Source organism: Felis catus, chromosome B2 (assembly GCF_018350175.1).
Source record: "Felis catus isolate Fca126 chromosome B2, F.catus_Fca126_mat1.0, whole genome shotgun sequence".
NCBI lineage: Eukaryota > Metazoa > Chordata > Mammalia > Carnivora > Felidae > Felis > Felis catus.
The window spans coordinates 121,488,846-121,504,861 of NC_058372.1; the positions used below are offsets into that span (position 1 = coordinate 121,488,846).

Sequence of the window (16,016 nt, forward strand, 5' to 3'; positions counted from 1 at the left end):
ACTTTGTTCACTAATATATACAAATGTAAATATCAAGTTAGTCAATATTCTACTTTTCACAAATTTTATAATGTGAGGTTTTAATGTACTTAAATTATCGTCATGGTTATCTCAAATTCAAAACAATTAAAAGAGCAATGAAAAGAACTAGGTTTATCTTCTCCTATATTTTTAATGTGTTAAAAGCAAGCAAACAAATAACATCCTGTCATCTCTGGGATAAACTATTAATAAAGATGAAATATTAAAGACTCATTTTCATAGGGTCAGTTACAAGTGCCTCCACATCAAAAATTTTTTTTAATTTAAATAGATAATAAAACCCATCCTTGTTTCATAGTAACAGATTGCATACGACTTTGATGTGGTAAAAAATCTAGTCCTCAGGTTACAGGAAATACCAGCCCAGTTAATAAATCACCATGGTCGTACTGACAGATACCATACCAATTATTACAGAGGTACCTCAGTTCCCTTCTTATGCCAATTAAATTTCCAAGCTTAACCCCAAATTCTATAAATTTAAAATTAAAGATCTGGCTTTGAAATGAAACAGTAGTATGATACTTATGATATTTCAATAAAACTAACATATTTATAAATACTATAAAAATAAAGGGATTTCTGTAATTAATCGTCTGGCTATTAATTTCCACCTCCTGACCCATTAGAGTTAGAAAAACAACAATAATTAAAAAGCTCTCTAAGCTACTGACAAGAAGCAACAAGTGGCTTGTTTTTGTCTGATTTTATTTCCCCTATATCCTGCTAGTTACAAAACAAAGGGAAATTATGAAAAAACAAGCTGTAACAGAGGGAAGAAAACAAAGCACTCAGCTTAAAAATTCACAAAGTGGAAAATCAATTGATGAAAATCAGGATTACTGTAACATGCAAAATGTTCCGCCCATATTTCTTAACAGCCTGAGCAAATCAGTGCCTCTTTTAAAACATTAGCTGTAAAACCACTAAAGGAGAACAAGGAAAAGCATACCTTTTGCAGTCTTCCCTGTGGATGCTGCTCCCTCACTCTTGACCTTCAAATTCTGCATTTTATCTTGCTCCAGAACCAGTGACAAGGCCTTCTGCACATCAAACTTGTTCTTCAGAACTGCTTCGACCAATATGTCATCTGGCACGGCATCTCCAAGTGCCTCTCTCATGTGATCAAGGCATGAATAAAGACGAGCTAGAACAGAAAATAATTAAAAGGCTGTACTTAAATGGTGCCATGGAAGAACACTCAATCTTGAAAACTAAAAAAAGGAATTTGAAACTATATTAGGATGTACAACTCTCCTCTTTCCTTGGCAAAAATTATTTATAATGATTATATTTTTATCCACAATATATCTCTTTCCCTATTAGAGCTTATGAAATAATAAATATTGGTACAAGAAAACAAATCACTGAAGTTTCTCTCCTGAAGAGATAAAACAAAGATCTCAGTCAAAAATTCCAATTAAATAGCCACACAACCAGTGTTTCAGCCATACAGTTAAACATACATTCCTCATAAAATATACTTAATAAAATGTAAATTTCCCTTGACGAGACAAGATATATTTGTACCATTCCTTCCCACCATCACTATCATGAACAATCACAATAAAACTGAAAAATTCTGGTATACCAATTACCAGTCATTTTCAAACACGAAGCACGGATAAACTACTTTTTACTATACCTTGATCAATTCCACTTAGCTGATGGTTCAAAAAAGAATTGGAGGACTCTTTCAGATCTTCGTAATCATATTCTTCTACAGGCTCAACAAGTGAAGGTTTGTCACGTCGCGAGTAAATAAACTGAGCAGCTAGAACAGAAAATGATGGAAAAATGCTGTAGCACAGCCACTTTCCAATAAGTCTTTTTTTTTTTAAAGTGAAAATAAAAACAAAAGATGCTGACCAACCACCTACAGCCATTTACCCACATTCTGTAGTAATAGCTAAAAACAAAACAGGGACAAAACACACCATACTCCAAGTCCTGCTCAGACGTCCTTACTAACTACTCACTGGCCTCTACAATCATCCTCCTTTTTATCTCCAAAACCTTCACCGAGCTGACTCGCCACAGTTTTCAAACACTACCTTTCCTAACACCTCATCCCTGCCTACCACCCCATCTTCCCTGCCATATTCTCTTCTTTGGAACAAATATTTCAAACCACATACCAAACTTGCTTATTTGTACAATTAAGAAAATACTAAAGGGGTGCCTGGGTGGCTCAGTCAGTTAAGCGTCCAACTTCAGCCAGGTCATGACCTCACAGCTCGTGGGTTCAAGTCCCGCGTCAGGCTCTGTGCTGATGGCTCAGAACCTGGAGCCTGCTTTGGATTCTGTGTCTCCCTCTTTCTCTGCCCCTCCCCACTCATGCTCTGTCTCTCTCTCTCTCTCTCAAAAATAAAGAAACATTAAAAAAAATTTTTTAATAAAAATTAAAAAAAAGAAAATACTAAAACTTAATTTTCACTTTCTGAGAATTGCTAATTTTGTCTGAACCCAACAGTTGATCAAAATCATAGACCTTAATTTTTGAAAACCTCCTTTCAATCACGCATTGTCTACACTGCATAACAGCATCACATACCTAACTCTGACTTTCAGATATCAGCCTGTGCCATTCTATAGCACTCAGTGTCATCCCTCAATGTGTAACTGGTGTTGTATATTTCATTAAAAGGAGGAAAGTCAAAGTATGAAAGTGTCAATATATGTCTGCGTATCATCAACCAAATATAAGTGAGCAAAAAAGAAAAATCATCATGAACGCCCCCAGGGCTGACTCTTCCACCTCAGCTGGATGCCCACTGACCTCAATTCCTGCAGCTTGTGTTCAATTGTGAAGAAATATAATTAAAGAATAAGTTAAGAAAGATAGAAAGTTACAAAGACAGAGGGTAGAAATACAGCATTCTACACGCAAAGTGTTCCTAGGGATTTTATAGTATTTAGCTTTCTGGAAGAGCACATAACACTTAAGTCTACTGCTTAGTGTTCCCACATTGAACCTTTGTGCATGTTTTCAGGAAGGCATGACCTATGAAAGAAAGAGAAACTAACCATAAAGTCTATAACCAATGCATATAAATAATGCACATACAAACACTAGATAATGCTATGGCTTATGTGTAATACCCCTACTCAGAGGGCTGTGGCATAAGTGCTATCTATTCATAGACTATATAAACCATGGCCTTAGAGATTAGTAAAAGCAAAGAAAAAAACGTAACGATGCATTTTAAGAGCCAAATGAGTAGTACAGATGAGTGCTACAGAGGCACGGTCACCGAAGACTGGCGCGATTATACAAAATGAGGTAAGAACATCAGAAAAACTGAGGAGCAGGTGGAAGACACCTGGGACAAAGAGAACAAGTAAGAGAGAGAGTGTGGCTATTCTGCCATACTGCGTGTTTCCTTAATACAACCTACTCACACCAAATGGCAAACAGGAGAACCATGAGGGTAAAACATTCAAGTTGCTTTGGTTATGAGATTTTGCCCCCACTTCGATGTTTTGCATCATCACCTAAAAGCAGCAGGTACAAAGTAACGTCTGCCACAGCTTACACTGTAACTGTGACCGTACCATAAAGCCAGAGCGCGCCACATTCTTCCTCTAGGCTCAGTTTGGAGGACCTGTGACTTGTTTTGTGCATGCCTACCGCTTCTTGACTCTCCGAGATCTGTGAGCATTTTGCCTTTGCAACATGACTTGTTAGTTTAATTCTTTCTCACATTTCTGTTAAGCTTTTACCTTTTTTAAAAATTTAAAGTTTTATAGTTACTGGAATATTTCTTTATTAGGAAGTTAAGGTATCTTTTCAAATGTGCAAGCATTTTCATTACTGTTTTTGCAGTACTTTACAGGCTGAGTGATCTGTCACGATCCTATTTTTTCCCAGTTCTGTTATTTTTTGTATACAATTCTGAAGACCCTAAGGTTTTCAAAAAATACACATATTAGAGGCGCCTGGGTGGCTCAGTTGGTTAAGCGTCTGACTTCCGCTCAGGTCACAACCTCACACTCCGTGAGTTCGAGCCCCACATCAGGCTCTGAGCTGACAGCTCAGAGCCTGAAGCCTGCTTCAGATTCTGTGTCTCCTGCTCTCTATGCCCCTCCCCCACTCATGCTCTGTCTGTCTGTCAAAAATAAACACACATTAAAAAAAATATACACATATTATGGGCGTGCCTGGGTGGCTCAGTTCATTGTGTCTGACTTTGCCTCGGGTCATGATCTCATGGTTCCTGGATTCGAGCCCCATGTTGGGCTCTGTGCTGACAGCTCAGAACCTGGAGCCTGTTTCAGATTCTGTGTCTCCCTCTCTCTCTAACCCTCCCCTACTTATGCTCTGTCTCTCTCTCTCTCTCTCAAAAATAAACATTAAAAAAACCTTTTCATTTAACAATACACATATTATGTTGCATATATACCCCTATTTATCTCCCTCTAGTACAAGGAGAATAGAGCACTGCTATTATAATGAAATGGGGTGGGATGCCTGAGTGGCTCAGTTGGTTAAGCATCCAACTCTTGGTTTTGGCTCAGGTCATGATCTCACAGTCCATGAGTTCAAGCCCCACATCAGGCTCTGCACTGACAGAATGGAGACTGTTGGGGATCCTCTGTCTTCCTCCCTGCCCCTCCCTGACTCTCTCAAAAATAAACACTAAAGTAATTAATTAATTAATAATAACTGGGGTACTAAAAAATGTAAACTGGACCACTTTGTGCCTGGTAATTTATAAATTATTTTCCTAGCTGTAATAAACTTCTCAGTTTAGCCTAAAAGTAACAAAAAAAAAAAAAAAAAAAAAAATACTTTCCCTAACTTCTTCTCTTATCTTTCAACTGTGAGGAAAACCCTAAGGAAAATCAAAAATTAAGTAAGGAAAAAAATCAGATAATTCCCTCAACAATTTTCACTCAGGAAATAACTGACAGGGAAAAGGAAGTTGTCAATATCCAGGCTGCTACTCAACCTCAGAGGAACTATTTTTTTTCTGGGGGGGGGGGGGGGGGAAGCAGATGGATTCTTATCCCCAATCTACACACAAATCCAACTCAGAAACCTACACTGTGGCTACTGTTTTAGAAATGCTGTTGGCTGGATTTGCTGGGAATTGGGGCGGGAAAGAAGGTAGAAAAATTCCCCAGGGAAAATAGCTACTAGTGGGGAAAAAACAGTCCAAATCTCTGAAGTTGAAGTGAGAACCCAAAAGGCAAGAAATACAATAAAAAGAGAAAGAAAGAGGAGAGAAAAGGATAAATACAAAATACTATTCTTTTCTAAATTTAAATCACAAACTTTGATGGAAATGCTTTCTGAAAAATTGGAACACCCATAATTACTTTTAAAACTTAAGGCATTTAAACATATATGAAATTTCAAAGAATTCAAAACCTGACTCCTAAACTGCCTCAAATTGTTCCCTAAACACCTTAAATTGAATATCATGTAAGAGGCACTCATTAATGATACAACTGCCTGAGCTTCCTCCTCTGGAGGTTCTGATTCTGTGATGCTGGAAACGGAACCGGAATCTGTATTTTTTAATGTGTTATGTATTTTTGAGAAAGGGAGAGACGAAGTACGAGTGGGCAAAGGGCAGAGAGAGAGAGAGAGAGAGAGAGAGACAGAATCAGAAGCAGGCTCCAGGCTCCAAGCTGTCAGCACAGAGCCAAAGCGGGGCCTAAACTTGTGAACTGTATGATCATGACCTGAGCCCAAGTCTGACGCTTAACCAACTGAGCCACCCAGGCACCCCCAGGGAATCTGTATTTATATATTATTCCTAGATGACTGATATCAGGGAAAGTTAGGAAAAACTGGCCTATAAATCCCCCTGTAGTCCACTTTGTATATGGTCATCAGTTCCTTTCCAAAAATATTACCCCTTATTCAAAAACCTCTAATAAGCTGACACGACACACCAAAAATTAAAAACTGCCTTCCAGAATTTGCCTATTTCCGTTCCCAGCCCTCTTTCCTGCTGCAAATGAGTGTTCTCAAATAAGCCTCACATAGAGGCCACTGCTCAAGCACTACTGTTTCCTCTAAGATGCCATTCTTCCTCCCAAATGTCCCAGTCCTTCCAGAAGCCTTCCCAGACCCTTCAGGCAGGACTAATGTTCCACCCCCCATACCACTTTGGCACATTTGAAGAGGACATTTAACATACTTCCTTATACCAAATTAATTCATAAATTTATTAGAATTGGGTTTTTCTTACACATTAATTGATGCTTAATAAAGATTCTGAGTTGGAATGAAATGAATACTACTGTTTAAGCAATCATTGGAGGCCTTTTGACTGAGTGGCTCCAATGCCTTGATAACAAATGGAAAACTAAGCCAGAGTCAACTCCTAAGCCTGAGGATTAACAAGAACAACCAATCAGGGGTACCTCAATGGCTCAGTTGATTAAGCTTCAGACTTAGGTTCAGGTCATGATATCACGACTCGACCTGTGGGTTCGAACCCCAAGTCAGGCTCTGTGCTGACAGCTCAGAGCCCGGAGCCTGCTTCGGATTCTGTGTCTCCATCTCTCTCTGCCCTGCCCCCGCTTGCACTGTCTGTCTGTCTGTCAAAAATAAATAAACGTTAAAAAAAATTTTTAAAAAGAACCACCAATCACAAAAATCCAACTAGGCTTTCTCAAATAATGCAACCTTTAAGCTATAGTCAACCAAATAATTTCCTTGCTTTGTTTCCTATCTTCTCTATAAAATCCCTGCCCCTTAGTCCAATCTGGTGGGGGACCATAACCACTTCCAGTTTGGAGCTGCCTGATTCAAACTGGTGTTTGTTCGAATAAATTCTTACTAATTGCAATATGCCTCAGTTTATCCTTTAACACTTCCAATTACAGTAGGCAAAACAAAACCCACAACTGTTCAAATAAAGTTGTATATGTAGGCTCTTTTTGCCATCCTCAATTCCTTGGCTATGTTCAACACGCAATATCAAAGTCAATCGTTCCAAAGGAAAAAAAGCTGTAACATTTAGAAATTCCCTTTCCATCAGGACAACGGTGCCTACCTAGAGTTCAAAAACATACATGTGCTGATGAATTTTAGAAAAATTCCTATTAATTGATAAAAATCACTCAATTATCAGAATTCATAAGACCATGAATATGATCAGCTCTTCAATGACACTGGCTGCTTCTTTAAGAACAGAGCATCCTTCTAACACTATTCATTTTTTATTGACAATCACTTGGAAAATATATCACTAAAAAAGAAAAATAAGTTTCTGATCTAACATCACTATTGCATACATGTTTTGAAAAACTAAAAGACCCCAAACCACATGCATTTGTTAAAAACACAGTTTGTCACAGAAAAAACTCAAAACCATTTCATTGTACCTCCCACTTCAATAAAGTCACTGACTTCTTGGTGTATAGTACAGAAGTAACTCAAGGAGTAAAACTATCCTGAAAATGAACCACACACAAGACACACCGTCAAGACCTATGAGAGACAAAGGGATAAACTCTGACCTCAAGAAAGCGAGGCCATGAACACACACACAAAAAACACCCTCTGAATGCCTGACGTGGTATGCCATCAGTTCCTTACACGAGATCAAGAATACGTTATCTAGATAAGCCTAGATAAATGAATGTGTTAACCTGCAAGATTAAGATGTCTTTCAGCAGTCCCTCTCTCTATAAAGGTTTCCACACTGTGCAAGCCAGATTCAACCAACTTCCAAATCCTGTAGCCCTTAATTCCTGTAAGGTATCTCTTGAATCTATCTCCAAATCGAATGCTACCACCCTTGTCCTAAACTTTGATTCTCAAAGCAAACATCAACAGACTACGGAGAGCTTATTAAATAAAAGAGCAGCTGTGCCCCCCTCTGAACAGGGCCAAGAATTACTTTTCTAATAAATTCCCCAGTGATGCTGATGGTACCTGGACCACACTTTGAGAACACTGTCCTCAAATATCCTCATCTCCTCTAGATTAATAAACCCATCTCCAAACTAATCTATGTACATCCCCTAATGTACTACCTTCAATCCAGTCTCTACTATGTAAGAGCTTTTTTAAAAAACTCCCATCTAGGGGCACCTGGGTGGTTCAGTTGGTTGAGTGTCTGACTCTTGATTTCAGCTTAGATCACGATCTTAGGGTCCCAGGACCAAGCCCCTGCTTAAGATTCTCTCTCTCTCTCTCTCTCTCTCTCTCTCTCTCTCTCCCTCTGCCCCTCTCCCCTGCTCAGGTGCGCATTCTCGCTCTTGCTCTCTCTCTCTCTCTCTCTCTCTCTCTCTCTCAAATAAAATAAAATACTCCAATCTAATTATCACACTCACATCATCTTCTCAGTTTCATGAACATGCCATGCTCTCCACTGCACTTAAAATATGAGTGATAAAGTTAATGCTACCAGATATCACTTTATCACCTAGTCAACTGTGACAGTATATCGTAGGAACCCCAAAGGGTTAACCCATGAAGTTTTTTTAACACTGCAAATGGCAAGTGTCTCAGAGGTACCTTGAAAAAAATGAAATTTCTTTTATCCTTCATCCCTACAAAATGTGGTCTTGAATCCCAGCAAAGGAGCTCTAAAGGCATGATGATTAAGCCATCTCTGAGCTTGTAACCCAGTCTTCTTTACTCTGCTTTGTGATGCTGGGGTTGCAGTCTCTAGGAAGTTCATTTCTTTGACATCTGGCTCCCTTTTAGGATCAGCCAATGGGGAGATGCTAGAGGGAGACTGGAAGGTCAGAAGAGGAAGACGCGTGCTCCTTTCCTTTCTGCTTCTTGTCCATCCCCCATCTGCCCAGCAACACTGCACGCTGCAGTAACAGCAGTTAGTACCAGTTAGCAGTTTTCCCAAAAGTCCCAGAACCAGCTTCAGTGTGCCCCTGCCCACATCCCTCAGACACCCTGACCAGCCTGCTGACTAGAACTCCCTGTTGAAAAGGCCGAATCCCAGGTTCACAAGGTCCTTTTGCAGGCACCGGTACCAGCCATGCACTGTCCCCCTCCTCAGAGGTCTGAGTCTCCATTCCACAGCCCCTCCTCTGAACTTCAGAAGCAAAGCAGCACCCTCCTGTCACAGGTCTAAGTTCCAGCTAGAAGCACCTCCAGGAGCTTCTAAAAGGTTGGGTCTGACCTCGCCCACGTGCTCCTCCTGGAACTCAGAACTGTAAATGTTTTCTGAAGTTACCACCTCCCTGACACTTTGCTCACCCTTTTTGCATTGTTTTGTTCTCTAAAACCTAATTAACAATTTTCTGTATTAAATTCTCTCTGGCAGGAGTCAGTCAGTTAAGTGTCTGACTTTGGCTCAGGTCATGATCTCATGGTCCATGGGTTCCAGCCCCGCGTCGGGCTCTGTGCTGACAGCTCAGAGCCTGGAGCCTGCTTTGGATTCTGTGTCTCCCTCTCTCTCTCCCCTTCCCTTGCCTGTGCTCTCTCTCTCTCTCTCTCTAAAAAATAAACAAACATTATAAATACATAAATAAATAAATATTCTCTGGTAAAATGACTGGTACAATTTCTATCTCCTAACAGGATCCTGAATGGTAAGTGTGTAACACTAGAGGAAGATTGGAAAGGCCCTGATAGTAGTAAGGCTAAATGAGGAAAGCAGAAATCAAGAGCTAGATGCATTTCAGAGGAATAGGAGAGGTGCTAAGACAAGTTGTGGAGTATCTCTGCTTTATAGGGAAGAGGAATTCTAAAAAGTCAGAAGGGACATATTTGGTCATCAGAGACTGAAAGTGAGATTAAAGCAGGTACAGGTCTACAGGGCAGCTTCAGAGACTAAATGGGATTAAAGACAAAGTGGATTTTGATAGAATGTTAATTATATTAAGCCCTTAATATAGAGCCCTTAAACTTGTAGAGAATGAGTGCTGTGAATTATACTTATGTTGTACCTAACTGTATTTAATTTTACCCTTTCACAGCATAGTAAAATTTAGCAGGGCATTTTAACTGTTTATAGAACAGAATGAAATTTGAAGACAAATATATTATTAGGGAAATTATGAGAAAAGGTCCGGTCGAACATTATGTATTTGCTGAAAAGAATATATGAATGTTTCATGTTATCTTTATACAGTGACAAAGAACTCTTTCAGCAGGTAGGCAGGAGATACAAACTGATGCCCAGTCCTACTGAAAAATGAACTCTACATGACTCTTTGGCTCCACCAAGTCTGAACTACATATATTTGGTTTATTTAACAAACTATATAACAGTAAACTGAAGTACTATATGAAACGTAGTCTATGTGTAACACCTCAATGTTTCTAATATTCAAGAGATCCCTGAGTATATAAAGTTAATTGCTATCTGCTTTCAAAAGTTTTAGGTTTTCGTTATTGACTAAATTACCATTTCAGTACAATTTAGATTAACTGCATGTTACAAAGAATTGTGGAAAAAACATACTTTTCAAAGTTTTCTTCAAATTGTTGTTGAAAGCTAAATGATGAAATCAATACTTTAAATTCTTTTCTTAGGTAAAGAAATGATTTTATACACCTTTAAAAGTTAACATACAATTATCTTTTAAACATTACATAATATCATAGCCTTATGGAACACTCTAGTCCTAGAATGACAATGATACTTACTTAACATTTTTAAACCCCCAAATAATGGTAATCAAATACCTGTTGATGGAGAAATACAATAATCATCCTCTACAGACTGGCCATAGAGATCATCATCTTCAAAATCTATAATAAAAACACAAAAGATAAATTTATTTACAAGTTCTTTTTATATTCTTAGTTATTAACAAGGAAGCATCAGAACTTTCTCCAAACTAAACCATCCCTCAAAATTACAGGAACTTGGAATGTCTGCTTTTCCAAAAAATTCTAAAAATTTTATCCACAAAGTAGGTACTTACTGACTTTATGCATAAAGACATACACAGTTCTGGGGCGCCTGGGTGGCTCAGTTGGTTGAGCGACCAACTTCAGTTCAGGTCATGATCTCATGGTTTGTGAGTTCAAGCCCCGAGTCGGGCTCTGTGCTGACAGCTCAGAGCCTGGACCATGCTTCGGATTCTATGTCTCCCTCTCTCTCTGCCCCTCCCCTGCTCATGCTCTTTCTCTCTGTGTCTCAGAAATAAACATTAAAAAAAAATTTTTTTTTAAAGATATACACAGTTCTTCATTTTTTTAAGCTAATTGGGTTTCATTAAAATTTTTCCAAGTTTTCACTTTATGCAATCAAAAAATGATTAACACCACAGGCCACAAATTTGAATTGTCTCTCTGGTGTTAAAACCTGAAATAAGCCATCCATTCATTTTTTTTCACCAAGTGCTCTCTACAACCTAAGCATTTATTTCCCATACAATCGACTAGCACAGGGTATACAATCAGACCATGAAAACAGATTTTCTTCACGTCAAGCTAACTTCTATAAAAACCATCTTATCCTAAACTCCCTTGTGCTCTGTTCACGCTAATTGGACTTCTTTTCCTAGTGACCAGAATATGCACTTTGCCCAGATTTCCTAAAGCTGCTTCTTTTTCCTAGTTAAGGTTCCAGCTCAAATGTCACCTGTTTGCATACATCTTCCCTGACAACTACCTTCCCTGACCATTCCGGGAGAGCAGCAAGCCCCCTACCACTTTTACTCTCTAGCACACTCCTCCAACTGTCTGTCTTCAAAGCACTATACATCTACGTCATTCCATGAGACTATAAGCTCCTTCTGGGCAAGGCTTTGTCTTAGCCAACTACCTAGCACATGTTTGGAACTAAATTAATTCTTGTTTTATTATAAAGTAATGAATCAAACAATTTAAAACTAAAACCTCCAAGAAACATAAATATATTTACAGAAAGGTATTTATTCACATGATAGACTATGCCAAGGACTAATAAAGATATCTGAGGGGCAACAGTGAGTGACAGGCACATTCCCAGATCTATAGGAACCTAAACTCTAACAGGAACCAAACGCAAAAAACAGGCAATTAAAAAATTATATGACAAGTGTCTGAGACATGAGAAATATAGACAGAACTGGAAGTGCGGTGGCTAGAGAAAGATCCCCAGGAAAGTAGTATTGAAACTAACTCCAAAGGATAGGTACCTAGTTTCTCAGGGTATTTATGTATCAGGAACAGCATGTTCAAATGCTGAAACCAAATGTTTATGGCAAAGAAAAATTAGACAAATACAACTATTGGATAAAAATATGAACCAGTCAATAAATTATTAGATCACAATCCTAAGTTAGCAACTTATAAATGAGTCATTTACAAAAAAAAAAAAAAAAAAATTAGACATTAAAGGCAAGACTCTTTTTTACCAGATTAGTTTTCCAACTGACAGTGACGCTAACAGTGCCACAATATAGATAAAGTTTATTTATTTTTGACAGAGAGAGAGAGAGACAGAGAGACAGAGCATGAGTGGGGGAGGGGCAGAGAGAGAGACACAGAATCTGAAGCAGGCTCCAGGCTCTGAGCTGTCAGCACAGAGCCCGACATGGAGTGGGGGCTCGAACCCATGGACTTCGAAATCATGACCTGAGCCAAAGTCGGATGCTCAACCGACCGAGCCACCCAGGCGCCCCAACAGTGCCACAATATAAAAGGATGAAGAGAGAGGCACCTGGGTGGCTCGGTCGGTTGAGCCTGTGACTCTTGATTTTTGATTTCACTTCAGGTCAAGAGATCTCACAGTTGTGAGATGGGGGTGGAACCTGCTTAGGATTCATTCATTCTCTCCCTTTCTCTCTCTCTCCCTCCCTCCCCCCTCCCCTGCAAGCACTCTGTTTCCCAATAAATAAATAAAGATGAAGAGAATTCTGTCCTAGGATTTTTGTAAAGTGGTTCTTTTCCTTGACAAAATTTTGTAATATTTACTACACATAAAGCATTTTACCAGCTACTGGAGTAAATGTAACAACAGAGTAAACAGAACAATAAAGAATGGACTATGCCCTCCTGGCACTTTTAAATTAGTAGCTAACTGAGGGGTGCCTGGGTGGATCAGTCAGTTGAGTGTCTGACTTCGGCTCAGGCTCAAGTCATGATCTCACAGGTCGTGGGTTCGGGCCTGGCACCGGGCTCTGTGCTGATAGCTCGGAGCCTGGAGCCTGCTTCGGATTCTGTGTCTCCCTCTCTCTCTCTGCCCTTCCCCCGCTCATGCTTTGTCTCTGTCTCTCAAAAAATGAATAAACGTTAAAAAAAAATTAAAAATTAGTAGCTAATTGAGCATTAGCTAAAGGCAGTCATGTAAGGTACTCTCCAAACAACAGAGACAAACAAAGAGTTAAATTGAGGAACCAATAGGTTTTAAAGCACATACTCTAATAAAGTTATATTACTTTTGAGAATTTTCAAATTATTATTTGAAAATAATACAAAGGAAACATTAACTAGGAAAAAAAAAAAGAAGAATAAACTGGACCCTTAAAATGAGTAGAACTTTTATAAGCAGGAAATGGGGAGGAACCTCCCATGCTACAGGAACAGCTTGTTTATGACGTCATCAATTGTTCCAAAGAAACAAGACCAAAAAAAAAAAAAAAACAACCTGACCTGGGATTGCCCAGGTGAAAAGATATTTAGCACTCACTCCCACAGGACCCGCACCTCTCATCCAGGAAGCCTTCCTTCACACAGAAATCCTGCTTTAAACTCCTCAACCCACTCGGGAATAAGGTGTTCTCACTTAAGTAGTAGCTCCCACAGCATCTTGGGAGTACTTTTTGTAGCATGTCATACTCGAATCATCGGTTACTTGTGTATTTCCCCCTCTACAGTCCCTCAAACATCTTACTATTTTTCCCCAAAGCTTGGAGCAGTACTCCAAGCACCCAATTAATGAAGAATAGGCACTCAATTAATGTTGGCTGAAGAGATTATGCATACTTATTGAAGAAATGAGTACATTGCAATTAGGCCTATCCATACTTTTCCTGTCATAACTGCAAAACTATGTCTCGGGCCTAAAGTCATCTCTCAGGTAGCAGCGATCCACATGCAATAAATCCACTGCATACACTTAAAACGACCTCCAATCTGAAGTGAACACCAGGAACCTAACATGTGCCAGGCTGGCGAGGCGAATCTCCAAATGCAGTACAGGGTGTTAGCTACCCTTCACTATGGTCAGGGCATACTGATGTTCTAGAACAATCTGTTGACAGTGCCAATAACAACCACTAACATATTAAGCACACTTAGACGATTAGCACTTTAAAAAGCAACAGGTCTTAACTCCGTTTTTGCAGTCCTTCATATTTGTTTATAATTTTAGTTTGTATGATGCTTGGTGATGCCTAGAACTGTTGACTACAAGGAGATGATGCACTTAGCCTAAACTAATTCTAACTCCTTTTAAACTCCTAGAGAACATTCACATGCACATTTTTTATTTCATTTTTAAAAATCAGTAAGTACTTTCCGGAGCCCCCTTGCTTCTAGTGTTGCTTTTTTTCCCATTCCAAAAAACATTTAAAATTGAGCATTATGAACCAAGAACGGAGTATACACCTCAAGATCATCTGATCCACTTATTAATTAGGCCGTTTTAATATCTTTTTTATCGTCTCCTAAGTTTCCAATTTAACTTGAAACTCATACAACCTAAGTTCAGTTAGCTCAAGCCAGGTTCTACACAAAATGTATGCATGAACAAACACAGAAGATTCATCATGTATATCTAATAGTTACAGCCTAACAATTGAAGGTAAGCATGAAATCAATCCGTCTTTTACAAGCGAGCATCATTTCGTGGGGATTTTTTAAAGTGGGGTCGGAAGAGAATACCTAGAAGGAGGCAACTGTGTACCCGACCTGGGAGGAAACAATGGGAGGGAGAGGTGACGTGCACAAATATCACCGAATCCCAACCTCCGCAAATGTCCTCCCCATAGGACGACGTGCAGCACCTCTCCTGCCCTAAAATAAAACCAATCCCAGAGGGCAGAAATCACGACATAAAACAACGCCACTCGCTGGCATTCAGATGAACTGTTATTTTCTCCAACTGAGCCTGCTGTGAATTCCACCCTGGCACCACTAACGAAAAAACTCACAGATCAAAATGTATGCCAACGGGCTGGAATCCCAGCTGGAACGGCGACAATGACGTCCCGGCAAGACCCTGCCACATACCTTCATCGTAGTTATAGCCTCGAACATTCCGATGCCGGGCCATAGCGGGAGAACGGGCCTTTGCCACAGCCCCTCACAAAACACACGGCTTAGATACTGATAAGGCGCCAACTGCGGCCTGGACAACACACACACGCCATCTTAGCTTCCGGCAGGCCTCTGCGCTGAGCTCCTGCGCACGCGCTACGTCTTAAGCCGCGCACTGCGCGACAGCAACTTCTCAGGGTCACCCGCCTCCCCGGAGCGCATGCGCAGTTATGCTCACGGAAAAAAGCTCTTGGGCGTGCCCCGCCCACAGACAGGTTGACTGACAGGGGCTTCAGGGGGCGGTATCCCAGCGCCTACCTTTTGTCGATTTGGAACAAAAATTTGGAGCGCGAGTTCCTGACCTACGCCAGCGTTCCAGGTTATTTCCCAAACTGGTTTCTGCTAATGAAGCCGACTGTGTGCCCAATAAGAGCAGGAAGCTTGTGTAGCTTTCATCTTTGAGGCCCAGGTAGGGACATGATAGACACTCCCAAACTTGTACATGTTTGGTTTAAGAATTAGTTCAAGATTCAGAAGGCAGAAAAAAGGACTGTTTAAATGAATATATACGGTTAAGTTGAGAACCTGGATACAAGAGGTCACCGTACTTTCGTGTGTTATTTACTGTTTCACGTATGTGCTCCGTCCTGCATTAATATCTCTGGTAAACAGCTGTCTGCCCTTAGCGATGCAGAGGATTATAATCAGAATCATGAAGAATTCTGTAAGCATTCATTGAACACGTAATCATGTGTGGCATACTAAGGGTATTAAATATAGCTTTTTAGACACAACATTGGCTTTAGGTATCCTCATCTCCAAGAACACAAAGTAAGGCCATGTAAAAAAA

At 39.8% G+C, this 16,016-nt stretch overlaps 1 protein-coding gene across 3 annotated transcripts in view; it reads right to left on the minus strand.

Moving 5' to 3' along the window:
* HBS1L (HBS1 like translational GTPase) overlaps positions 1–15,328 on the minus strand; it is an 84,760-nt gene extending 69,432 nt beyond the window's left edge. For 2 of the 3 annotated variants that reach the window (XM_006932040.4, XM_011282599.4), the window contains exons 1-4: positions 15,140–15,328; positions 10,661–10,726; positions 1,688–1,816; positions 995–1,189 (exon numbers count right to left, since the gene is read on the minus strand). In XM_006932040.4, the coding sequence (XP_006932102.1) occupies positions 995–1,189; positions 1,688–1,816; positions 10,661–10,726; positions 15,140–15,182 (433 nt within the window). In that variant the 5' untranslated portion in view covers positions 15,183–15,328. Of the gene's footprint in view, positions 1–994; positions 1,190–1,687; positions 1,817–10,660; positions 10,727–15,139 lie in introns of those variants that run through there. The other variant, XM_006932041.4, reaches the window with a different exon arrangement.
* Positions 15,329–16,016: the final 688 nt, after the last annotated feature.